Source organism: Clavelina lepadiformis, chromosome 4 (genome assembly GCF_947623445.1).
Source record: "Clavelina lepadiformis chromosome 4, kaClaLepa1.1, whole genome shotgun sequence".
In the NCBI taxonomy this organism is placed as follows: Eukaryota; Metazoa; Chordata; class Ascidiacea; order Aplousobranchia; family Clavelinidae; genus Clavelina; species Clavelina lepadiformis.
This window is the reverse complement of record NC_135243.1, coordinates 10,248,080-10,275,825: the sequence shown is the minus strand read 5'-3', so window position 1 is coordinate 10,275,825 and position 27,746 is coordinate 10,248,080. Positions and strand designations below refer to the sequence as shown.

The window sequence follows — 27,746 nt, the reverse complement described above, 5'->3', positions numbered from 1 at the left end:
AAATATAGCAAAATTCCTGCCACATTAAGCTGCCTTCTCACGTGCCTACAGCTGCCTGTATTAATTTCTAATTCAAAGAACAAAAAGGAGAACAAGTTTGGTTGGTTTTGCCGCCCCTGGCATGGACCTTCGATTTTGATCACTTCGCAATTGAATTAGTTTTGTATCATTCCGATATCAAGTTATTTCATAACTTATTTGTTTAAGACACTGTTAATTAAAATGAAAAAATAGTCTTAACATAATATTCTTGACAATGTAAAATTTTTATAATTTTTTAAATTTTAATTTAATTCAATATTTTTTTCAAAAGGTTTAAAAAACATCTAGGTTTAGCGAAAGATGTACCAGAGAAAGAAGAGTTTGTGAAACCCTGTGACAGAAACAACTGACTGGAATATGTCTGCCTACATTAGACTATTACAATACACATTCCTATAATTACTTTGACTCTCAAGCTCCTCAACTTCTTGTTTGCGAATAGCAATTTCATCTTCATGAGCAATATAATCTTTCATGAGTGCATTGACACTTGCAAGATCCTTTCCAACATCATCAGAATCCAATTGCTGTTCCATTTGAAAGGCAAATTTCTCAAGTTCTTCACAGGACTAGAAGTGAAAAAATGGATGTTAAAATACAAGACCAGTAAAATTCAAAAAAAAAATTACAACTAAACTAAAATATTGTCATGCTTTCTGGATGTTACAAGTTAATCATATAGTTACAAACCTGAGTAAATAACTCAGCCTTATGGGCATCAAAGAGAGTTTTTTCCTTGCCCTTAGTGCAATCTTCCAATTCGGACCAGTAACGCTGTAGTTCCTCCATGCGAGCTTCAATCTCTTCAGAACGTTCAGGCTTTACCTCAACCAATTGAGCAGCCTCCTCTTCTAAGCGTTCAAGTCGATCTTTGTTTCCAGCTAGCTCAGCAGTAAATGCCTGAGAATCAATAAAAATATGCAAGCAATAAATGAGCCGACACATAACATTGTCAAGTTTTTTTTTTAAATATAATTTTGGTCATATACAGACCTTGTGTTTTTGCCACTTAGAATGAAGATTTCTTGCATCACTGTATGAAGCATCTTTGGCAGTCAACATTTTTTCGTTGATCCACTCACTGAGTTCATCACAATCAGATAAAAATCTTTGCATTTGGAGGTTTTCCTAAACAGATGAAGAAAAAAATTAAAATTGACTGTCGCTTCTGCAAACCTGATATTGCCAAACTAATCCAACTGAATAGTGGCTCTTACTTACTCTTAAAACCAAAATCTACACAATTTGAAAGCAAAGAAAATTTATGCATTTTTTACACTTCAAATAAACTATGTATTCACCCGTAATAAAGCCGTGACTTCTTCTGCCTCTTCCCTATTCTTCTTTTGTCGTTCCCTAACTTTATCTGCTCGTTCACAAATCTGATCTGCAGCATGATGTTCAGGCTCACCAAGCCGTTTTGCATCATCAAGAACTACATCAACTCTTTCTTCAGCTCCAGGCATGGTTGCCATGAAAGACTCATGTTTCTTCAATATTTCTTCAGCAACATCTGGTGATGTGCATGCAGCTGCTGATCTCTTAGCTCCATCCAATGCATATTCCTGGTTGCTGAGTAATTGCTCTGCCTAAAAAAGTGAAGACAAATAATATAAGTCAAAAAAAAATTGTGCTGTATTAATGTAGAAGTCATTTACATGTACAGGGGTACTCAAAGAAAAAAGGATCCGACTGCATTATGCAAACTTTTTTCTTTTTCTACTAAAAAAAAGTTTAATTTCAAAAATACAACATTTGATTGGAGAAAATTAGTTGTAAAAACAAAGCTGGGCAAATTCTGAAACTTATTCATATGAGTGTTAATATGGTGGCGGACACTTCGTGGTGACATGCTAAGTGATTTTTCATAATTTCGACATGAGCATTATTGGGACCAAAAAAATCCTGCGTAAATCGGAATTTTGAGATTTTAGTTAGAAATAGCTACGTACAAAATTTTAAGCAAAGTTAACATTTAACAAGGTTACAGTGGACTACAAAGATCGTAAAGAACAAAATTTTAGTCTTATCCTGATGACTGCCGAAAAGCAAAACAGAAAAGAATAACAGTATTCCCCGCTACCTGTTTGCAATCCCTGATGAATGTCTGATATTCAAGCGCCTGGTTAAGAAATTTATTTCTATTTTCCCACATCTTGCCCAACTCATCCCAGCCCTGATCCAATGCTTGCAGTCTTTGCCCCAAAAACATATACTGAGGTTCATCTTCACGACCGGCTGTTACTTGTTTTCCTGTTTCTTTTATTTGGTCATAGTCATCCTAACAGGCAAACGTTGAACAACATTTAAATGATTTTGCAACCACTATATACCAAGAGGTTTTAATGCATGAAATCATTTTTCTACAAACAGTATTAAACTTACTTGGTAATTGTCTATTTCTAATTTAATGGCTTGATGTTGTTGGAGGAGTTTTTCTGCTTCTGGTAAAGACTGGGGCATATCTTCTGATGCAATTGCGGTTTGCGTTGCAGATAACCAAGCCTATAAATATAAAATAAATAAGTGACACTAATAAAAAAAAAATGTTTTCTTCTTTGAAGTGGTATTAATAATATCACCTGGAATCGATCTAAGTCTTTCAAGAACTTTTGAAGGTTGCCAGCTGCCCCAAGGGAGTCTTCCCTTTGACGAAGCATCTTTCGAAGCTCATTCCAAACGTTTTCCATCTGCTCAAACTTTTTCCGGATTTCATCTGCCTCTTCTGGATGCTTATCAGATAACCGTTCAGCTTCAGAACGCAAGTCGTCTAGTTTAGCCTGAAAAAAATATTTAACTATTTATAAAAATCAATTTGCTTTAGTCAGCTAGCACGTGTAACAAAACTCTATATACTGCAATACTTCACCGTTTGACATGATCTGATCAGAACACAGATAAAATAACAACCTGAATGGCAGCCAAGTCTCTCTCCATGCTTGACAGTTTACGTTGGAGAGCAACAACACCAGCAAGATCGCGATTATTGAGCTGATCATCGCCACCACTACCAGCAAGTAATCGGGCTTTATCTTTAATCCATCCTTCAGTCTCGTCACATTCAAGACAAAAACCATGCAAGCCTTTGGCAGATGCTAAAAGTTCACGCCTTTCTTCCAAAAGTTCTCTCAGTGCTGCCCATCTGAAAAAAAACCATTTCGGCATGACGTTAATAAGCTTTGAACTATCTTAACAATTTGGATTTATGATGAAAGTTTGACAGTCAACCTTGTATTAAGATTGTTTTGCTTTGCTGTGACATCATCAGTATTTGGATGTTGGGCCATAACCAACTGACGTGCCATTTGATTGATAACTGCAATTTGTGGAGCATGCTTATTGATCTCTTTCTCATAACCTGTTTATAAGCAAAAATAGATTGAGCTAATAGAAGTAATGGACAAAAAACAGTAAACATTTTCTATGCAGCAATTCATTGCATCGTCACAATTAAACGACCTTCAAATCTATGTTGAACCAACTCCATGTCTTCAATATTATCAGGAATAATCATGGAATGTAGGACTTGCTCTTTTTCATCAATCCAAGCAAGCACAGTGTCTGCTTCACTGAAGAACTTGTAAAGGGATCTATATGAAGAAAGTTCTACTTATGGTACATTTTCAGTTAATGTGCCAACAGTTAACCAATGGTAAATAACGACTGTTTTTATATGATTTTGAACCTTGCATCTATCAGTTTCTCTTTTCGCTGTTTTGCGAAGTTAAGTAACTCTTTGTATCTGCTGTTGATGCTTCGTAAGCGTTCTTGGACATCAACAGATTCTTGGTCTCTCTCAGTTAAAGCTGCAGCCTGCAAACAATTGCATAGAAAAACCTTGCAGGTATTGAGATTTGAAAAATGTTTACAGAATGAATCAGCTAATGAATTATACAAAACTGTACCTGGTCATCCAAAGCTTTTATGACTGCTTCATAATCTTTTAGTTCTTCTTGTACCTAATATTCCACATGCAGAAATAATTAATAAAACGTTTGATATAATATACCAATTAAGGCACACAATGCCGTGCAGGAATATTCAAAGTTTAAGAAAAGTGCCTCTACTTGAGCATGCTTTTTGATCAATGCTTGAACGGACTGCTCATCCCTTCCACAGTCGTCATTTGACACAATGCGATATGTGTCGACCAGCCAATTATCAACATCATCAGCATCGGCATAAAACTGTAATTGATAAAGTATTTTTGATGGAAAGTACAATGTATTCAAACAAATAGCAATTTCAGACAAACAACAAAATTAGAAAATGTTTTTCTAGTTGTTTTTTCAAGGTAAACAACTTCTTCATTGAGCAATTTTTAAAAATGTTTAGGACTGATTACCTGGTAAAGATTTTCTGCTTCTTGTAGTCGCGTTCTTCTTGCAGTGGCAAGTTGTTCCAGATTTTCCCACTGCTCACTGATGGAGTTAATGCGAGATCGAATGTCATCAGATGCAAAATGATCTTGTTTGATCAACTCTTCTCCACTAGCAACTGTGTTTTCAAGAGCTGATTTTCGCCCTTTCATTTCATCTTCTAGAGCCTGTTCAGTTTTGTGCATGATGTACATTACAAGCAAAATAGTGAATATATGACTTTTACAAACTAAATCTTTATGTATCGACGTTACCTTGAAATACACAACAAAACACCATATGTGTTATGGACAGTAAAACAAAGAATCCATGGAAACATTTTCAACAGAATAAATGAAAATTCACAGGGAACAACTCAGTAGGCAATATCATGAATCAAAAATTTCATTATGTAAAAACCTTTTGCTTAGTAACCAAAGAATGAACACTCGTTAAATCCCGTCCAACATCATCTGACATCATCAGTTGTTCTTTTTCTCTTGCCCAAGCAACTTCTTCTGTCATGGTTGCAAAAAATTGGTGCATGCGGCGAGATTCTTCCAGTTTGGCACGACGTTTCGCAGCAAGACAACACAAATCATCGTAAGTATCGCGCACCCCACCCACACGATCACTGACAGCTGATGGTTCACATGCAGAATAACCTGAATAAATTTAGGTCACTTGAAATAGTGTTTCAACATACAACAAAACAATGGCAGATTAAATTTTTTTTGGCAGTTGGGTTAACCATACATTTCTCTTACTAGAAAAGGCAAACACCTACAACTCATTTACAATTTCAACCATGCATCCATATCTCACTTCCTCAAATGATTTTTTTGTTATGCAATTGTCTTGCATTTCATGACCGAAATTAAAATGTACTACCCAAACAAACGTAATTTAGTAAGGATTTTTGGCCCTAGAGAAATAAAGGCATTCCAAAACATACCTTCATCCGTTGGATTAAGGAATTCTAGACTTTGATCTTCGATCGCCTTTACCCTGTCTCCATGGACAGCTATGTCTTGTTCAAGCAAAGAATGCTTTTGGAGCATGTCCTCAACACTCACCAAGTGTTGTCCTAGATCTTCTCGCTCTACTTGGCCCTGGAATACAAATAATTCTTCAGCCTGGTGTTTTTGCAAATAATGGCAAAGAAAATACAAAATTTACAACAAAACAGACTGACGATTGTAATGGCCACAAATAATTTTCCATTTAGTTCTTTACATGAGATGCATTTACAGTATACATTACTGAGCACATGACAAAGAAATATTTAAAGATTTTATTTGGCATTGACCTTCATATCTTCCATCCAGTCCAGTAGAGAAATCATTTCCTGAAACATCAACTGCAACCGAACATTAAGTTCAAGCCTGGAGCGACGACCTCGCAATAACTCAAGCAGATATTCCCACAACTGCAGCACATTGTCTTTGCTAAACACACCATAATTTTAAGATGTGATAATATTGTTATATCCATTAACAACACAAAGTTATGTTATTCAAACTAACCGATCATTGATTCTATCTATGTCATGGTAGTCTTCTCGCTGTAGTTCATTAGCAACAGCAACTACAGCTTGTACACGTTCTTCATAAGCTTTCACATCAGTTTCTATTGCTTCATGTTTCTTTGTTGCGGCTTCAACAGCTGCCAAGTCACCTCCAAAATTATCCTAAATAGCAACCACAACTAACATTAATCCATACTCACAAAATATGTAGAAATCACCTGGTCAGATGATGATATGTGCTGTACATTAGCAGTTCAACATAATGCAATACTCATTGCTAACATTAATGTTTGTGAAAAAATGGAAACGCTATTATCACGATAAGTGCCTGTTGAATAATTCAAAACAATCTGAATCACAAAAACCACTTTTACCTACCCAAGACTTCTCGTATTCCTTGGCAGCACAAAAAATTGCACAAAACATCACAATTACACATGGTAACTTTTTCTGGGGCACAAGGGTATTTTTTTTTACTTCTTAAGCTACTGAGCTACAGGTTTTACTTCTAAAAAGATCAAAATTAAAAGACAGTACCTGAGTAACTAATCTTTGGTTTTCACTCAACCAAGTTTCCCTCATGGCAGCTTTGCGATCAAATCGACTTGCAAGATGTTCCAGACGCTCCTGACGTAAAAGTTCATTTCTCAGAGCCAACTCTCTGCCGTGCTCAGCTTTCTCAAGTAATTCCCAAGCCTAAGACAACAAATAATCGTGCGTTTTCAAATAAAAAGTTACTAAAGCCTTTTTGATGAACATATCTTAACTGATTTGGGTGGATTTGAAAAAAATGGGAAAATTTGATCTCAAAATCCACTTCACTAAACGTTTATCATTCACTTCAGCAATCCATATTGAAGTTAGGCTTATAACAACGACATGGATAGCTCAGAAATGCAAGTAGCATTTATTTGCTACATATGAATTTTAATAAAAACGGTTTGATTTAATTAGGAAGCATTTACAAAATAAAGCAAAGGGTGTTGACTCATTACAAGCTATCAATAAATTAAATTTCAGGCACAATAAAATTTTCATCACCTTGTTTATGTCAGAAACAAGTTTTCCTTCCTTGGGTATAAAAGGTTTCTGGTTATTTGCTCGCATTTTACTCTGCAGAGTGAAAAGAAGTACTTCCAGATTGCCCTTTTCCTCAAATTTTAGAGGCTTTTCTTGAGTTCTGTAGTTGTTAAATGCTGCCAATTGGGCACTGACACCTGAAAAATGAAACCATATAATTAAAAAACACTTGAGCATGACAAGAATCTTACCATAGCAAATAATTCCCACATCATGTCTTTACTTAAAGAAGTTAAAAATTATGTGCGTGTTGTAACGTACCTGAAAGTGAATTAGCAAACGTGCGATCATTTAAAATCATGATGGTTTGTTCAATCCATTCCAAGAGATCAGAGGCAAGTGTGTCATACTTTTCCACCATCTTGTTGCTTTCTAATGCATTGTCGAGAACCTGTCAAAATATTGACTACGTTGTTGAAATCCTAGATGAAAACTTTGTGTTTCAACAGTTCAACCTATAACTATTTGTAACGTGAAAGCATTTACTTCGGTAAAAACAAGTTTTGAACAGAACGTTTATTGAACGTGGTAAAAATCCAGAGAATTTATATAAACCTTCCCGATTCTTTTTCCTTCAACAGCAATAGCTTTCATCTTGGAGAAGTAATGATAATAAGTTACCACGTATGTAATAATGGATTTCTCATCTGGACGCTCAACAACAATATCTGGAAAATAGAACATTATGTATAAAACCATGTTTATGTTAAAAGTTATCGCAGAAAAGAAATCTAACAGTAATTACACAAATTAGTGATTTCAGCAGCACATACCTTCAGGATCTAAAAGTTTAGTTAATCCAAGATGCTGTTCTGCAACGTTGAATGCATTCTGAAGGTTATGAAGTGCATTTGATCTTTTCAGTGAGTCATAATCAACCAAATCAGGTCTGTAAGTCAAGTTACAATTAACATTTGCACTTTTTATTTTCTGTAGGTAAAAATTAGTAAATGTAATACTCGGTATTAAAACATTAGTTAAATATTTGACAATACATAAATGTTTTTGAGTTATGAAACAACTCAAAACACAATATACGTCCATACAATCAATACATGTTTCCATGTAAAGTCATCAGCTGATTTATTGCAAACAACCTCAATCTACTGCATGCACAAGGTTAGTAATTGACTTTTACCTAGGTAAAATATCTACATTGATAAAGCAGTCTATAAGAATTCAGACTGGTATAGACTAAAATTGGACGACACAGTAGTTTGAATTTCACATAATACGATACAAGCCACATCATTATTATAATCTATTTGCACCTGTGCTTATGAATAATGGCATTGAAGGCCAGTCCATCGCGCCAGCTGGTTGTGAAATTGAAGACATTAACATTAGCATATCCAGCTGTTTTCATCTGGCACCAGAGCAAAAGTGCATCTTTTGCTGAACGCGTCTCACGACTATCTTCAGTTTCGACACTGATATCTTGAATCTAAATTGTAAAATCACAGAAAATAATTTAGCCGCAAAAAAGCCATCAATCAATTGGTAATTTACAACACTTTAAAAAAAATAAAGATTTACTATCACAAATACCATCTGTATAAAATAGTAATTTTAGAAATCAATTATAAAAAAATCTAAAACCTAGGCCAAAACATCTATCATATTTAAAATTTTCATGCAATATACAGATTTACCTGAAATCTTAAAATTATTGTCCAAATGAGACCAAGTATGAGGCGATGGTTTCCATCCACTATATCATGCGACCCCATATTTTCCAGGTGGACTTTTTTACTTTTCAAGAACTGAAGAGCTTTTTCAGTATTTTCAAGACAATGAATCCTCATCTTTCCTCTAGTAGGCTTTGGCTGTAAACGAGTTGTAATTACCTATTATTCATATTCATCATACTGGTCAACAGAAATGCTTTGTTACACTTATTGCTAGGTGATATTAGCTATATATCCACTCTACATATATATTATTTTTGGTCTTTTGTAACATTTTCTTGCTATCCAGTGTTATTAGCTGCCAATTGTCTAAAACATGAATTTAAAGTATACTTTCCAAGAAGTGTGTTTGAACCTATAGAATATAAAAGGTCAGTCTACACAAAATAAAATTTTGCTCACAAGCTTTTCCCCTGATAGGATCTCCAGCAATTTCATCAGCATCCTTCCATCTCGAAGATCCATGTAGAGGTCCTGAATGCGACAAGATACACGAACAAGGTGGGAGTTAACCCATTTGGTAAAAGTTTTCTTTTGTACTTCCTCACGCTCATCTGTGCAAATAAAAAAATTACAAGTCAATGGGATAATCATATAAAAATATGACTAAACCAACACGAAAAATTACCGGTATGTCTGGAAAATAAGAATCCACGTGATTAATTAAATTTTGATTATTATAACAGTTCATAAAGTTTTATTCCATCTGTTTTGAGATATTGGAGATATGAACTCCACCCCACATTGCAATATGATTAACTGCTTCAAAACAGTCTTACCCGGTCAATAATTTCTGTAGCACAGAAAAAATGGCACTTCCAATTAAAGCAAACAAGGAAAGTGTTATACTGCACAACCATACCACATACTAGAAAAATGCAACGTTTTTGTTTTAATATGTAACGTTGATTGCATATTGGGTGCGCATTGTTATAAGTATTTTAGAAACAGAGGGTTGAGCATATTCTACCAGGTAAAGATTTCTCGATTTGGATGCTTTTATTTCGCAAGCTTAATACTTCTCCCGCAAACATACGCTGTCTTACATCAAATCTCCAAAACCGACGCAAAACTGTCCTGAACCGCTTGCACTGTAAGATGAACAAATATTAACAGTGAATAGATTGTACGTACGGCGAACATTTAGTTGCACATTAACTAACCGCGAATGAGATAAGGGCGAACACATGGAAGCACAGCGTAGCTTCGCGAGCACCATGATTTAGATTTAGCAAACCCTGATGTTTTTACCGCCTTGTCCAAAAACACGAAAACTAGCTATGATGCATAGCTAGCTCGCTGCACGCATGTCTTGAAAGTTTTGAAAATCATATAATACTGTATTACCTGTTACCTTATACTGGAGTGGGTTTAGAATATAACCAGTAAGGACGATTAAACCGATTATAAAATTGCTTGAAATAAAAAGTCTAACGTGCAAAGCTTGCTGTAACACAATTGAAGTAATCTTTTAGTGCAAACTGAAAAGATTTAAAACACTTACTGCCATTACTTTCACAACATTGTACACAATTTGTGGGAAAACTATAACAAATAGTGCAGAAAGAATCCGTGTTTAGCCGTAACTACAGTGATATTAAAAGACTTGGTGCACTTCCGTCGAAAGCTAACGGTACTTTTCACCATGTGTAAATACGAGAAACCTAATTTAATATTTATCAAATTCACGTCAACAACGCGTTTGGTTTTGTCGTAAAACGCACAGGAGTTTTTTCGTGTTCCACCATGTTAAATCATTGCACAACATTGTGCTTCTTCTCTTTGACATAGCACCATTAAAATATTTCAAACCAAACGCACAGCTTTAAAAAAGTATGACCCACACATCAAAAAAATGGTTTGGGGACCTCCGGTCACAGTTAGTGAATTCGGAAGTAAGGAAAGCCGCTTCTTATATTACAAACATGGACAATAGACGTGGCGAAATGTATCTTTTTAATTACATTAGCTCACATGTCCTAATAATATGTTGACGCCTTTTCAAAAGTTCTTTTTTCTCACGGCGACTCGACTAACGTTGGCTTGAATTTAGAAATATTACGTTTAATTTCAGAAGACGTTTTACAGTTGAATATGCACAAAACCAATTACTCGCATTCACAAAATCGTTTGTAAACTTGCCCATAATGAAAATACGAAATGGTAAAAACATTATTACGAGACCGTTACAGTGCCCTCAAATTACACGGCGGCTGATGGTATAATTTAAAAATGCTTTTCCTGATTTGTGTCTTACGGAGTTTCTTACCGATCGTGAGGAGTTCTCACCCACCTTGCAACTGTCTAATACGACCGTCAGCCTGAGTGTAATTATAGGCTGAAGTTCCAAAATTTGGATCTTCAAAAATATGACTTCCACTTCTTGGCCGAGTCAAGGAAGTTGCTGATGATTTTCTTCTTGGTGATGTAGGGACACTGGACTCGTCCGATGAAGAATACATTTTCGTTTTTTAAATCCCTTTTAAGCAATGTATCCTTGTATGATTAAATTCTCCGGTTATACTGACGATTTCTGATACAATTTCTTATCCACATTGCCACTCAATTGCAGGTGAAATCTATGGCGGGAAAGTGCTAAACAGTGCTTAACGCTGGCAAAACGCAAGAAAGAAAAATGCGGCTTTACCTTGCGAAGATGTGATCGGTCCACGAATGAACTGAAAGTTATTGGTTTACTTCAAATAAAAATGCAAGCAACGCAACAAACAAACAAAATAAATAAACAAATGAATATGTGAGGGTTGTAGTCATAAAGAATAAAGTCTAGCTTTCTACCCTTGTTACTACTGTGTCTGGCATTATTCCATAACCGACGGCATCTAATTCCAACAAACGGTACGTACTAGTTAGTTACACGATCATCTAACATCTAACATTGATCATAAAAGCTAACACAGTGTTTCATTTAGATCTTCAAACACGCCCACAGATATGGAATAGTTAATACTGAAGGGAACCGGCGCAATATGACACCTTAGTAAGGAAAATCATAAAACAAGTCCTTTTTAAGGACCTCGCATATTAAACAATGATACTGGGCTTTCAAAGTCAGCTCCACTCAACCTTAGGACAAGCACTCTTGATTGGAGCCCCACTAGCAGTTGTTTGAATAACTTCTTACATCATGCAAGATTTAATGTCGGCGAACAACTTACTGATGAAGGTGTCAGTAGGTAATGCTTACGCTTATGTAAATAAAACTACCGCTTCTACAATGTACAAGCATCTTATAAATTGCTACAAAATACAGAAATGCGACAACTTTCACACACAGACTAACTAGAGGATAGTACAAGGTAAAGCCTTCTCAACACAAAATCCAGGACTAGCCAGGTTGAATAACTCAGCTAACGTCATGTTTTCTGTAAATTGCTTTAAAGTTGACGAAACGCACATACAAATCATTTATTGCTTAAACACGTGTAGGCACAGGTACGTCAATAGAGGAAATCAATCAAGCCATTAAACGTTACAACCAGCCGCTAAGAAAATGCCGAATCGTTACAAATCAGCTACTGTATGTTGACGACTTGGATGGAACCACCAGAACCAACTTGCGCGATTCATTTGTAAAAACACTGCACACTCTTTGTTTTGCTTGCTACCTATAGTAAAGCTGTTTTATAACAAGCTAAACAATAATAAACTCTCAGCTCATGCGGCGCTTAACGTTTCTATAGGGTAACAATTCTGACTTATAGTGCAGCGCTGCCATTCACATAAAACAATTACAGTATAAGTTATTACTCTAAAACAACATTATACGTATGCCCAAATATACACATGTTTCTGAAAGGGCAACTACTCTTAGCAGCGTCAAAGATTGGTACTACTCAATCCCCATAATAACTGCCAGACAAAACGCGCGGTACCTTTTCTGTAGACAAAAGCTGAGTGCGAACGCCATTCTTTTTATAACAATGGAACAGACCCAGTACCAAACAAATACAGTGAACACTCAACAGGCATTAACTGGACTAGGTTTTGTATAGGTCAGCTAACTGCTATTATTGACATTCTATACGAATCGCATAGATAGACTAAATCAGTAAAAGGTTCAAGCATAGTTGACCACATATTGGAACTTATGCGCAAGGTTTAAATTCATTACATCAATATCTCAACGCATGTTCGATTGGAAACAACAAACTTTTGTTGTTAATTAATAAATTAATGACTACTTTCAATTAAGGATTGCCGTTAACGCGTGTTGCACAAATACATTGGATGATCTTTATATAAGCAAAATAACATGGGGGGTTCCACAATTAGCACAACCATAAAACTGATCAAGGTCAATGCAACAACAGCATTTCATAATACAAACACAGCATCACAATCAAATGGGAGTAGAAAGTACCGGTAATATTTAAACGGGTACAACTTGTTTTCAAAATCGGGAGTTGGGCGCAATATATGGTCCAATTATTCGTGACGTACTCCAAAACCTGAATCGGGTCCGAAACTTTGAATGAAAGCATTCAGTTAACCAAGCAAAAGATTTACACTTTACAGCATATCAGGAAACAACGTTCCCTGGCGCACCATGCTGGACAATTAACTAATTAATTTACTAAATTACCATCGTAGTGTAAAGCTTTTTAAATACATTTCCCAAAACACTGATGCAAGCTTTAAGGAAAGTCAATGCGATCCATTCTAGGATGAAAAGTTACATACAATGCCATTCTCTCTCTACCAAAAACAATAAGACAGAATCAAGAGTCAACTCAAACCAAAGAATTATAAAAAATGGCACAAACAGTAAATTCCAGAAACAGAATCGACTATTTGAGCAATGGGCGGCCAACGCCAATCAATTTTACTCAAGCATGACAGCCTGAGGAAAACCAATAACCTGATACAAGCGTGTAAGGCTATCGACGTGTTTACATCAGTCGTCAGAGCAGAAGCAAGCTGAAATATATAGTTACGCGTATAACCATTAAATGGGACTGCATGAAATTCTCGTAACATGTACTAATTCCAATATTCCTAAATGAGCCGGAAAACACACCTAAGGTAGTAATGAGAAGTTGTACTTTAAAATTACACCTAGCAGTCACTAACCAATTTATTAGAAGCAAAAACTCGACTGAATTACAATTAACATGTTTATCAAAAAACAGTAATTACGTGATAACCTTGCCTAGACTTTCTCAGTGCCTAAACAGAGACGACAAATATTTAACCACATCGCCAGTTTCAAAAAGGGTTAATGGGCTAAATCCGAAAAGGCGGGCTTCGTCGGATTAATGATTAGCTAATATCACCTTTAGGTTTCAGCAATACTTAGGCTTACCATATTTTTGTGATTGAAAAGCGGGACGCTTCAGAACAACGATCCCTATCAGATAATTATGTGGTTCATATTTTACTAGAAGTATGAGATTATTTTGGATTCCTATCGTCAGGGACAACTAAAGTAGTAAGACACCAAGAAAAACTAAAATAATGGATTTTACTAGGAAACAAAACAACGTTCAAGCATTTGTAAATTTACATAATCGTCCAATCATACTTTTCTGTAGAAAATACTTTCTTCCAGAAGTCTATATTCGATTTTATTTTCTCATAAAAATCACAGCAGGAAAAGTCAGTTTTAATTTTGCAGGTGATAAGGGCTTTCACATTCAAATGGTTTTTGCAGAAGAAAATGCAAACAGTAACGGTACACCGTACGAACTAAGTTCTTTCGATAACCTAACTGCAAAAAGATCATCTCCTCCTCCTAGCTTACTATTACTGAACACTGAACAAGCGAATGCGCTAACAATCAACTCACTACTGGACCAATTGTTACCAGCTATAATGATGTAACAATTACTCTCACATTTAACACAACGAAACAAGAACACGCATCGAGTATTGCTTTTCTGCAAGGTGGCTAAACAGACCAATCACATCATGCTAATATCCATGTAGTGTAGGGCAATGCTGGCTCAGTAAATGCCAAAGCGGGACTTTTAGTTGACTGACCGGGACGCCGGGACAAAGCCTTTAAAAGCGGGACTGTCCCGGCTAAAACGGGACGTATGGTAAGCCTAGCAATACTGTATAACATCAATGACCCAAAATGCATGAAGGTTTATTAATGTAAAAACATCCACGACGTTGTATTTGTGTGTTAATGCAAAAAGGCTAACCAGCTAACAAGCTAATGAGCAGCTTTAAAGGCAGCAATTTTGCGTTGCACAGCTGAAAATAATTATAGAAAGCTTTGAATTTGCTAGTAATGACAGGTTGCCTCAAAGCATAAACGATCACCAGCGTGAAATCCATCATTTATCACCAAGTAAAGATTGGATCAACCTTGGATTGGATGGGATTATGGTTTAAAACAACTAAGTGCTTACAAAAGATTCGAAAAAGTGTTCCAAAGCACGTAGCCGCATAATGTCCCGGTTTGAACTAATTCAGCATAGGCATAGCGCAATTTCTATCAACTCAACCTGCCTGAAAGAAAATCCATAAAAATTGCAAATTGCTGATTCTATTTGAACAAGAGACTGAAGATACCGCTATTATAGACGAAACATATATTTCTAAAACACTGCCTGACAGCTGTTTTAAAAAAAAACTTTGCTGATGTATATTATTATACCGGGACATCGATCACCAAACTCACCCTTTGCTGTTGGGAGATCCTGCATCCCACAACTTTACTGCGTATAAATTGCATTATTACTTCAGCTTTATTCTACCGCTCACAAAACATATGAAAGGTAGTGAAGTCTACGACAATTTCCCTAGCCCTGGAAGTAGCACACAAGCACAGCCAAGTATTTGCTTCTAAGAAAACGTGCGCCACAAGCAACGCGTTTTGCTTAATATTGCTTGCCATTGTTAACTAATCATTCGGGATAGAGACGCTAAATGAACAACTTCGATCAATAATTTACTGGACCGAAGACGACGCTAAAATAAATGCACTACAGGTTAAAAAAGAAAAAGGTGAAAATACTTTTTTGTACGAAAAGATTGCGTAGTTCGTGTAAAATCAACACCAAAGTGCGTTAAACGCTGAACTTGTCAACAAATGGTATGCGTAAAAGTACTGTATACAAGAAATTCAAGCATTAGGAATTGTAACAAACCAAAATTGTAAGGCATATTGCACTTGTATCGAGCAAACAGTTGACTTCGTAATGGCTTACCAGCGACATGCACCTGTTGTTCGCCTTACACTTCTGACATTCCGTTTTAATTGATAAACTCCTTTCAAAGCAGTTAAAGTCGAGCCAAAGAACTGGTTAAGGGCGGCACCTAATGGTGAATCGAAACACAGCTGGCTTGAAGTGCAGCAATTACAACAATTTTTACTTGTCTGAGTGGGGTGCTCGTGCTTATCGCTATAGAAACCGATCTTCAAGATAATATGCTAGCGGCCTTTAGGTTATTTCATACAAGAAAAGAAGAGACTCTACGTTAATAACTACTGGCAAACCTGCACAGACTATAATCGCGGCCAATATAAATTTTAATTTTGTGACGAATCATAACTGTCCTGATTACTGCAACAATGGTTGGTTGAACTTGATTCTCTTTTAACAAAGTGTTTAGGTACTATGGTATATTCTGTTGGCTTTATCAGTGGTGAAAAACCATCACAGAGTTTCCACAACAATTATTATGAAATTCTCAGCCAGATATGGACTAATAAGTGTGTGCAGCGTATTTGAAGCAAAGGTCTCCTGGAACGAATCAAGGACGCTAGTTCATAAGACGCCAACACAATTTATCGACAAAAAATAGCTTTTCCTGATTATATGGATCATCACAAAACTTAGGAAATTAACGCATTTTGTAATTAAACTTAATCTGTAAAACTAGTTAAGAGTTCACAAAAACCGCTGTGCCCTAAATAATGTGACATAATTAATCAGAAACTAATTAAAATAATTTCGCCATTTAAAACTGACCGGCCAGGGCTTTAATCCTTTGTCTTTCAAACAGACGTGCAGAGCTGTTGTCCAAATCAGTTTCTTCGTCTTCATATTCCGCCATATTCCACCGCTGATCAACAAACTCCTCCATATCGTAGTTGATGTCGTCATTTCCGTTTTCAACGGCTTCCTTGGCCGCTTGTTGCCTGTTGGTGAAATGCGACAAAAAGAAACCTGTTAAACGTTAGGTTGAAACTTTGGTAGGTTGAATAATGTGGAAACACATTCTAAAAATATCAAACCAAAGTAAAATATCGAAGTTTTAAGAGAATTCAAACATTTAAACCGAACAGAACTTTACATTACACAAATGCTAAAATCGATTAGGCAAACTCCATTTATGGCATATTTCACACCGTTCTACTACAAAACAAAGCGCTTACATCGTAGTCGTTGCAGATGCAGCATTTATTTCAAACTTTCTACTTTGCTGTAATTCAGCCATGCTCTTCGAAGCCTTGTTTCCAGTCTGAGCCGAATATTGGGTATGTTCTCTGGATACGAAATTATTTAACGAATCACGGGGTGCGTTGTTAAGCTTCGATCGATTATCGATTTGCAATTCTCCACTTGATAACTACGAATAGGTGAAAGTTTTACAAGCCATATGCAGTTTTGTTAAGGATTCCGATATACACTGATCCTATTCTAACCAGTTTAGTAGAGTAAAGTTTTCCTCCAGCAGAATGAGATCCGGTGATAAACCTTTGCTGGGTAGTTTCAATTCCCCGCTGAGCACTTGCTATTTCAGAACGAATTTGCTGAGTAACTGTTGTTGTGGACGTTTGATAATGACGAACAGAAGATTTCGTTTCAATGACTTGCTTGCTTGAAAGTTCAACCTTGTAAAAAATCAGAAGTAATGAGCAACGATATTGAAAAAGCGAGGAAACTGACAACATGACTCACAAAGTTAATGCGCTAACCAACGTAATAACGTAACACATGAGTAGGTACACGCAAAACCCAAAGGATGGCGGGGTTGCTGATACAAAACTTTACAGCACACGTATAGTTTAGAATTAGAACAAACAAACTTTTCTATAATGGTTTAACGTTGTTGTAAACAAACTTCATTTGTCAACCTTTCGAACTAAAAATGGGTTCATACTTCGTACACCAAGGGTGCTAGGTCTTAACAGCATTGGATAGACTGATAGAGTAAAGAAAAAAAAATTTTTTAAATTGTATTTAGCGGCAAATCAATTCTTTTCAAGCGTCTCGCAAAAATTGTAAATTTGCTGCTAATTATTACGTCATTGGTGGTGGTAATTATTATGTTACAAATAATGTTAAATCCATGTGCGTGACAGCGGTTTTTGGATCAAGCATATTTAGGGTATGGAACAAAAAATGTGTAGAGTTTATATGTGCTCACTGTTATTGCTCGCATCGACCGACACCCGGCAGTAAATTTTTTCCAGGCTTCTCTGTCTTCTGCAAATTGTTTGCTTTCACCGCAAGATGTCTGCATTCTATCTAAGTCTTTCTTGAAGGTTCTAAGCAAATCATTACATGCCTTTCTCTTAAATGCACTACAGAGCACTGGATCTTTTACTTAGGCGTTACGTACCATATTTATTCGATTGTAACACAAATTTTTTTTATCATCATTTGTGCGGTTTACATTTTCTTACCAATTAAAAATTTTTATTCGCTGCTATTTTTTAATTGGCTGCACCTCTTTTAACCCGTCCCTTGGGTAAAACGAGAATTCTTGTTCTGCAATCACATCCGTAATAGTGCGAATTGTTCTGTGCGGACTTAAAACTTTAGGTGCCAGACGACGTATATATACGTTTGGTGACGTAAGCACTCGTTTGCTTTATGATATTGTTGTGAACATTATTATTAATACATTATCATATTACCAATACAAAACTTTCAATCAAAAACGGCTTACCGTATTTTAATTTCAACACAATTACCACTTATGCTGTGCGCTATACAATCGAGGGTAACTTTCAAACAAGACCGGTTTACAATCAAGTAAATACGGTAAATTACATTTAGCGTATTTATACCGGTGAAGTAGCTGCTAGGCTACAGTTGACTGAGCTTTGTCTTGTCTGTTGTCGATAGCCTACCGTTAACCGGTTTTGGCCGTAAGGACACAAAAGTTTCAGCAGTGCATGCACTGTCACCAAACCTATGATCTTTTATGTGAAAAGAAGCGTCATTTGCAATTAACCATCTACCTATAAGATCGTATTCAATCCAAACAGATTAGTTATAGCCTACAGAGCAGATGTAGGTCTTTAACTCTTTACTATCATACTTGAACTGAACGTCATCAAATTGTGACGTTATAATCGCCGCGACTTACGTCAAAAATAACAGTAATATTGCGATAGTGCTAGGGCTAGGCAATAATTCATTTTCAGTAGTACAATATCTTACTGAAAAATTCTTTGTTCGATTTTTGCTTGCTGACAATTCTTCTATACTTACTGACATATCTTACTGACAATGGTTTTAAGTTAACTTGTCTTAGCACTTTACGAGTCTTATCACTTTAAAAAAATAAAATGTTTGAAACATGGAAATTCAATAGCTTAATAACTCCAGACTAGCCTATATTTCTTACCGACTGCAAAATGGGATTTAAGGGGGGATAACCGTCTTCAATTGTTAAATTGCATGTTGTTTCCTGAATATTACCTTCGCTATCCAGTACCTGCCGTGTCCCAGATACCTATAAATCAAAAAATGTTAACTAACAAATAACTTTACCAAGTTAATTCAAGCTGAAAAGTTTTAGTTTGACATCGAGATAATACTCCACGTAACGTATGTTTACTACACATTACACTGAATGGATAACAACGAGCATACAACATTAATTTGGTTACAGGTTAATGTATAAGTAGAAGACACTACAGTAGTCTGCACAGCAAAACTATTAACAACAAAACAAAAAATAAATGTGTAGTTGTCTGATGTTCCGTAATAATTAATAAAAAAGCTTTGTTTTTACTTCAAAGGAGTAGCAATCAATGACATAGTAAACTGGAATGTTTTTGTTTCTTTATTTATACTGTAAAAACTTGTTAGCCTGACATCGGTATGGTGAAATTGTTGTCACTTTACAGTTGATAAGCTCATGAAGAAAAGATAACAATTTACAGTCAAAGAGTTACTGCAGACACCCTACAAACATAAGAACACTGCGGAGAGATGTTGAGAACCATCCTTATTGCAATATGGGTGAGAAGAACGAGCGAATAAAGCATTTACTAGATGTGCGCGCCATATTTCTGTTACCTCTGACACAACTTTGAGTGTTGCATTGATGTAATGACGTAAACAAATGGCGCAGTGTTCGGGAGTGAATTTTGCTTGCACTTTAATGTTATGCCATACAGAAAATTAATTATCAGCCTGGAAAAACCTCTCCAATCGTTCAAACATAGCTTACGCCGTGTCCGTGTCAAGAGAAGAGATACAGTATTGCAATACTAAACGAAATTGAAACATAAGGAAACTATTGACGTTGATACGACAAAAACGCGAGATTTTGCTCAATGTTAATCCATATAAGATTATAAAAATAATAAGAGACGATGGGATTTGTAAAATTCTGTTTGGCAGTTGTCGATAATAACATAACTTACATTACTGATTCAGTTGCAAAAGTAACACTCTAATCGGGCCAATGAAATGTTTCTAATATCTATACGATTTATTTCCATTTAATGCTAAAATTACCGTCGTAAGTACAATAACGTTCACTTAAAGCAGGCCAGCACAACATACGGCCCGCGCAACCTCTTAATGCAGCCCACGATGTAACAACATTTCATTTTTTCATAACTTGGCGATACCTCTTATTCGACTATATCGCATTGTATACACGTTACAATGGTTCCATCAAGGTTAGTATGCGGCCCGCCAAAAATAGTTTTTCTTGTTACGGCCCTTGTACCATTTTGAGTTGTGCAGGCCTGACTTAAAGTGGGGGGAAGTCCAAAAACAAGTTGATCTTATATGAAAGAACAATATTAACTGAACATTCTGGCAAAATATTTTTGAAAAATAATTCCTGGTTAGGCAGTTATCTGCAAAAGAAAATCGCAGAAAGTTTCAGGATTTAACTTTCATTGCGACGCCTTCAAGGCTTGTGAGGCCATGAAGTTGCGATATCCTTTCGACCGCATAGGCTACCAGGTCAAACCGGTGCCGTACTGTTGCTGTAGTTAGGCAATAGGCTGTCACCTATCAAGCTATTGTGGGTTAGGGCAATCTATACAGCTGTAACAGATACATTCGTGATATAGAACAAAGTAGGTATTGCTACATTTATGAATTTGCAAATGTCGTCTCTGATTAAATATGAAATCACAAAGGCCTTGATTTACGTTAAGATTAAGGCCAATTTTGCGATTTTCTTTTGCTTATAATTACCTAACCAAGAAGTATTTTGCAAAACTATTTCACCAGGATATTCAGTGAGTAGTGTTCTTTCATATAAGATCAACTTGTTTTTGGACTTGCCCTTCACTTTAAAGAACACGATTCCAAAAAGTTCAACTTCCATAATGTAGAAAAGCATAAACTGACGCACACAACTAAAATATAAGTTTCTTTGGAGCGAATCGAGATTTCTATACATTTAACACAACGTTTGTTGTGTCGTCTAGCCACTAGCATATACTGCACTACATCTAAAAGAATATATTGCAGTTGAGCGCGTTGACCTTGAACATGTTTCAATGAACTGTATTTCTCATATTAAAAATAGCTTTTAAGCTGTTCGGCTAGCAACATTTACCACCTGTTTACCCGTTTCAAATGCTTATAACAATAAATCATTCCTTAGAATGGGGTGTCAAACTCAAAACTTATTTAACGTCGCGGGACGTAAGGATAAAACCTAATTGAACGTTTCATGACACGAGTACATGAATTGGAACAGGCAGCGAAACAACAACAAATTTTTGATGTTTTTGACTGGGCTATTTTTGATTATTCTTCTCTTACATCATTATGTTTCATTCATCTCCTTGCGAAAGCATTAAAGAATTAACAAACAATAAAGAAAAAAGCAGCCCAGATTACAAGCGATAGAATAAATCGATTTGTTCTATCGTATGATGGGGCAACTGTTGTGCTGCTGTATTGTGCGATTTGTAATAATCTTGTTTCTTGCTTGAAAAAAGTGAGTTATACTGTACAATGACCTCGCGGCCGGAAATAGTTCAATGTATAAAATAGCATTGCGGGCCAAGTTTTATTGTAAAGCGGGCCGGGAGTTTGACACGTATGCGGTTTATTAGATCATCTGTCAATAAAAAGTGGGAATGGCCAATTGAAATTAATGGTGATGCACGCAGCTGCCTAAAATTGCTTGTTACTTCAGTTCAGTACGTAGCTTGTGAACTGTGGCGTTATCGCTCGATATTTCTAATCATGGTTGTGAAATATTGTCAAGTTTGTGATTAACGTTAACATATGATTAACGACGTCGTACTCATACTATACTTTTGTTTTTGAAGTTGATGTCGTCTGAACCGTGTTAACCAAATTTTAAAGTAAAATAAAAAAACAGGTTATAGTTTGGCACTCTGAAGGTTAACTTTATACTTTTCTAAACGGGCTTTGGCAAGCATAAGCTTGTTTCTTCAGGTGTACTACAAAATGTTTGGATTTGATTTCGCAGCATACCTGAAGAAGCAAGCTTATGCTTGCCAAAGCCCGTGTAGAAAAATATAAAGTTAACCTTCAGAGTGCCAAACTATATCCTGTTTTTTTATTTTACTATAATTTTGTTGTAAGATCAGCGACAGTTGCTGGTGGCAATCTAATCTAAATTCGTTGAACTGTGCGTCAGCGGAGTTTACTGAGGGCGTTAACAACCAATGGAAAGGCGACCTGTGTAAAAAACAATAACAGTTCAATGCGACCCTTGAAAGTTATGAAAAGATGAAATCAAGGTCAAATAACAGTGCGCAAAAATCCGTTAGAGTGTGCAATAAACGACTTAAACAACATTGCCATCTGATTTTAAGGAATAAATGCAACAACACGAAACGGCTAGTCATGTGAATACTAACTTTAGAAAACCGAATATGTTCGAAACGTTTACATGTTATTTCCATAACTCTGTCAGGCCAGCATAGTATGATGCTATTCTGTGGTATAGAAATGAAAACCTGCAGAATTCTCTAGTTACCCTACAAATAAACTATAACTTAGAAAGAATCAAAGTAGCCCCAAACACACAAAAACTACAGCGCAAAGATATCAAAGTAAATTGAAGGAAATTTACGATTAGTTCGCAATCACGAGCAGTAGTTACTTTATGGTCTGATAATTTTATCACTACCAATTGCGGAAAAATTTGAACTTGTGATTGGGTCACGCCAAGGGTCAAGTAAAATCAAACGTTTGTCGCCTGTTACTACTTTGTTATTTTTAACGCAGCAGAAATGAAAGCATTGATAAAACGGGCAGATGAACAACTTTTGCACAAATCTTCGTCCAAAGAAAGGAGTTAATTGAACGCCCAGAGCACACTAACAAGGGAATGATAAGAGTACGTTGTGCAGGAAAATGAGTAGATCTCAACCAGTCCCACAGTCCACAAACAACCGACGACAGCAGTTATCGATCACGCCAAAGTATTTCCAGATCACGTGATCCTTTGCATAATTTATTCGTTTTCAAAAACGAGCACACCAGTTTATGATACGGCAGAAGCATCCAAACTCTACTACCTGTCAAGGCTGTAAAAGAAAAACTTGTTTGTAAGGTACTTAAATGGCAGTCGATAACAAAACAACAAGAAAAATTATATGTCCCAACGTTGAAACACATGAAGCAAGTCGCTAATTTTAATACAGGCAAGACGGTGCTTTCTTAACTGAATAAATTCACTTTCCGAAGTAAGAAATTTAGGGCCGATATTTTTATTTGTCCTCACAGTATTCCCTAGAGAAAAGTGTTTCTAGACGGAACAAGGAAATCGAAGTAGTTTTACTGACCTTCTGCAGGGCTGTTTTTAAGTGGAGCCCACAAGATCATCTGCGTTGAACGTGCCAACACTAAGCGCCATGATAACAACAATACTCGTATGCCTAGTTGCCTACAAATAAATCTCGAAAAGGAACGTTCGACAAAGCAAGTGCTTCATTAACTAACAATTGAAACGTGAACCGTTTGGTCAACGCAACACTAACAGATTTGTATTATAAAAGCGAAATTGCATACAGAATCTACCAGAAAGTTGGGCAGTCCAGCGCGAACATTTCGCGGATGTTTTACCATTTCGCTCAACACAAAAGCATATCAGAGAATGAATTATAAATTAGATTTTTTGAGATTGTTTCTAACAATGAACTATTTATTAACAGCCTATTAACAAAAGTTCAAAACCATTAACAACTACCATTTGCATAACCACACGCTGAGAAAAACAGATTCACAAGCCAGGCGATGAAGAACCGGATACATACTAAACCTTATTGTTTCCTTTAATAACATGGTATGACAGCAATCGAAGAACGCAGTGGCGTATTGACAAAAATAAAAGGGAAGCAAATTGTACCTAACAGAGTTCACGGCGTCTGAAACAGCTACTAATAGCAGTACCCACCAAATATTGACCACAAAAATAAACCATACCTACCAAATCACAAATTACCAAAAGAGAGCAGATTACAAATAAACCCTTCTTGCCAAACTACGATTATTTGTTGCTATTAAGATGCTTGCTTGATTAGGCCTTACTATAAACATGCTACCGTTATTGCAAATATTACTTCAGAGAAATAAGTAGCCCATTGAACAACTTTACCTTTAAATGCAAGAGCCATCTTTCAAATACAAGAAGTTAAAAAAATTAAAAAGCATTTCAAGTTGGTATGAAATGGTCAACTATGATACCGATTATCACGAGTCATCTGCTTACTGCTTTATATAAACCAAAGAAATCCAGCAAAACAACATTACGCACAATCGGTTTCAATACTGTTGACAACTAAAGAATTTGCTTTTTCTCAGCTCATGACATCATACTACATTACAATATTGGTTGTGTATGTGTCAAGACGGTCTGCAAATATTTGAGAACGCCAATAAACGACCCTAGGATTTTAGGAAAAGAAATACTGAAATATTGGACTTGTCAATTGTTTAATTTTTGGTACATAACTATGTACATCTATTTTGTATTAGAGGTGATAATGTAATATTTGCCTGAAATATTTACAACGCTTTGTTTTTGTCTGCATGCATAAGTTAAAACAGGGGTGGGCAACCTACAGCCCACATAGGGTTCCTGAGAAGCTTGATAAATAAAATGCTCAAACTATGTATTTTCCCTAACTATCAAAAACCACTGGTTCAATAAAAATTAAAAAAACTAAAATATCCCTTTAGGACAGATGATACTGTACTACTAAGGTATACGTAGCAACTACTACACCGCCATATAGCAAACAATCAGGTTTTGTCTGGACACTGGAGATCAACTTTCAAGGTACCACAGATGAAAGTCAATCAAACTTAGAATTTTTTAAACAAACTTTTCCTGATCGTACTTAATGTATTAACGTTACATTTGAGCATCTCGTATATGAATACTGCAGGCAAAATGAAAGCAGTTTTCAGACCAATTGGCAGGAGGTTGCTCTGTCACAATGCGATACCTACCATTGAAAGTGTTACATTGAGGAACGCATATATGGGACCAAATTAAGGTTTATTCTAATTGTAACATCATAAGTACTAATGACCTTGACCAATCCAACACCCAAAGCAGCCCGCGAGTTTAAAAAGGTTGCCCACTCCTGAGTTAAGTGGTAGCCTACTACTCCACTATAAATTGTGAATGCAATTGTGCCTAAAATACCAGTGATCATAACAACTAAAGGAAACATCAAATCTTTTCAAAGTATGTGAAAATTCCAATTGCTAATCAACTACAGTGTTGCAATATTAATGTGGTAAAAGGTGTTGTATTGCTAGAAAGCGACCATTCATGCTAACACAACAGAACAGCAACAGGCTACTACATTCAGCGTTATTAGCTACCAGTACATGAATAAACACCAACCACTAAAATGATAATCTGAACAACACCCACTGGCTCTGATGAAATTACTTACACTAACAGCTTCACGGTTGAACTGCTCCATTTCAGTCAATGTAACTGACATGGGTACAAATCACTCCGAAACAATATGTAGGACAAGATCACAGACTGAATGACATGATTGATCAAGGTAAATTCATATGATAATTAAAAAGAAAACTAAAGTAATATATACTTCTAACAACTTTTCAATTAATGAGTTAAATAACTGCAGCAATACTAATTTACAGAATGAGTAAACTGAGAAATTGAAGAATATTGCAAAGGTACTAAGTTAAATAGGGAATGTCAGAAATATTCATGACATAATATCATACTTTAGACTTTATAGCAATTAATAACGCATATAAATGGCAATGTACAATGCAAACTGTTGCCAGCTTTATACTGGCAAAAAGAACTATATTGAACTAATAGCAAACTCTATTTAAAACCACTTCCTTGAACAATGTTCATAAAATTTAAGCTTACTCAAGTTATCCTTTTCTATATGTTACCATTTTCTAACAAACATTGCCAATAATATGCAACATCAATCTCTACAAAAATAATCCATAGTTCCTCACTTTCCCTAGCTCTAAAATGGAGCCTAATATGTAATCATATTTCTAGTATTAAACTGTTAAAAATGTAAACTTTATGATTTAAATGGAACTTAAGTTTAAATTATTATGAATCTGTAATCTTTATAGAATGTGACAAATACATGTAAATTTGGTATGTTGAAATTTCTTACTGCATCCTTCGTAAGTACCGTAACCCTAAAAGTTATTTCCTGGATTTATAAAAATTCATCGTACTATATTGTTGCCAAATATTTTAAATTAAGCATTACAAATTAGTCACTTACCTTTGATCTTTACGGTATGCCTTTAATTGAAGTTTTCAACAAATAGAGCATTTATATCCAAACTTGTTATTTAAAAAGTCCATACAAGCATGCACACATTTAACAAAAATTAGTATAACATAAAAAAATAAAAATGTAAGTATGTTTAAATTGGATTCTTGCTTCTTCACTCAAGTGGGTAGCTTGATGCAAATATTTGCACAGACTGTCATGATGTATTCACTATCATGATGCCGGCTTACTTTACCTGTTTAAGTGCATACACTGCAAACAGGGTCAAGTAGACTAGCCTAGTACCATGGGCATGTACGGCCATGGGAAGAAGAGTAGAAGACTAGTGATGTCACAATTTATTCTTTCGGATATAAACTGGAATGTATTCACCAACTGGAAAGTATAGTAGGCTAGCAAGAGATCGTGGGTGCAAAGACACAATTTTTGGCGTGTCGGCATACACTGAAGCTTAAGTTAGCTTTGTTTATTTATAATAAAATGATGAGTCTCATGTGTACATAGGTACCACGCTTTCCACAATGTTGAGATATATCGCCTAGATATCTTGGGTCTTGTGCAGAAGTGCACAACTATGTGAATTATTTTTATGTTACTAAATTACGACGTCATTATGATATAGTTAACTTCTGCAATAAGCTAGACTCTCAGGCCTCAAGTAATACCAGCGTAAAGTGACCTAGGCTAGCCTAATATTGCTTGAATGCTACGCAAGCAGTTTGCCTTGGGTGCCTAACAAGAGAGAAAACAAACTCGACATTCGAAACATTTTCAGGAATCTGCGCGCCAGTGCCACTTAAAGCCAGCACGAATGGGAGGAACGATGCACATGCCCACTAGTTTTTCGCTTTTCGCGGTGAACATAAACAAAGTAAAATATAAATTACAGGGTAGACAAGCTAGCGAACAGTGTCTGGCGAACACTGTTTGCCAGCTTCACCAAAAGTAACGTGGGCGAACAAAGGTTGGAAAACAAGAAAATTAATGTTCGCCAGACATGGTTCGCCAGCTTGACTCAGATGACGAAGCGCCTGCCCCAATCATTCGGTGTATAATAGCCACCTTGCGGATGGATAAAAGAGTACCGTTCGTGCTGGCTTAATTGGGACTAATCATAGGTAAGCATG

At 36.0% G+C, this 27,746-nt stretch overlaps 1 protein-coding gene across 5 annotated transcripts in view; it reads right to left on the bottom strand.

Annotated features, from left to right (window-relative positions):
- Positions 1–26,668, bottom strand: part of LOC143453178 (spectrin beta chain, non-erythrocytic 1-like) — a 37,586-nt gene extending 10,918 nt beyond the window's left edge. For 2 of the 5 annotated variants that reach the window (XM_076954355.1, XM_076954357.1), the window contains exons 1-32: positions 26,608–26,659; positions 25,771–25,865; positions 19,251–19,358; positions 17,317–17,505; positions 17,047–17,240; positions 16,640–16,809; positions 9,099–9,250; positions 8,661–8,834; positions 8,280–8,452; positions 7,782–7,897; positions 7,564–7,676; positions 7,270–7,399; positions 6,970–7,145; positions 6,466–6,624; positions 5,927–6,090; positions 5,710–5,848; positions 5,356–5,512; positions 4,821–5,065; positions 4,388–4,588; positions 4,110–4,229; positions 3,948–4,001; positions 3,728–3,855; positions 3,502–3,632; positions 3,271–3,400; positions 2,953–3,184; positions 2,625–2,822; positions 2,428–2,547; positions 2,126–2,323; positions 1,344–1,631; positions 1,036–1,170; positions 733–942; positions 446–611 (exon numbers count right to left, since the gene is read on the bottom strand). In XM_076954355.1, the coding sequence (XP_076810470.1) occupies positions 446–611; positions 733–942; positions 1,036–1,170; positions 1,344–1,631; positions 2,126–2,323; positions 2,428–2,547; positions 2,625–2,822; positions 2,953–3,184; positions 3,271–3,400; positions 3,502–3,632; positions 3,728–3,855; positions 3,948–4,001; positions 4,110–4,229; positions 4,388–4,588; positions 4,821–5,065; positions 5,356–5,512; positions 5,710–5,848; positions 5,927–6,090; positions 6,466–6,624; positions 6,970–7,145; positions 7,270–7,399; positions 7,564–7,676; positions 7,782–7,897; positions 8,280–8,452; positions 8,661–8,834; positions 9,099–9,250; positions 16,640–16,809; positions 17,047–17,240; positions 17,317–17,505; positions 19,251–19,358; positions 25,771–25,821 (4,921 nt within the window). In that variant the 5' untranslated portion in view covers positions 25,822–25,865; positions 26,608–26,659. Of the gene's footprint in view, positions 1–445; positions 612–732; positions 943–1,035; positions 1,171–1,343; positions 1,632–2,125; positions 2,324–2,427; positions 2,548–2,624; positions 2,823–2,952; positions 3,185–3,270; positions 3,401–3,501; positions 3,633–3,727; positions 3,856–3,947; positions 4,002–4,109; positions 4,230–4,387; positions 4,589–4,820; positions 5,066–5,355; positions 5,513–5,709; positions 5,849–5,926; positions 6,091–6,465; positions 6,625–6,969; positions 7,146–7,269; positions 7,400–7,563; positions 7,677–7,781; positions 7,898–8,279; positions 8,453–8,660; positions 8,835–9,098; positions 9,251–10,989; positions 11,329–16,639; positions 16,810–17,046; positions 17,241–17,316; positions 17,506–19,250; positions 19,359–25,770; positions 25,866–26,607 lie in introns of those variants that run through there. The other 3 variants (XM_076954352.1, XM_076954353.1, XM_076954354.1) reach the window with 3 other exon arrangements.
- Positions 26,669–27,746: the final 1,078 nt, after the last annotated feature.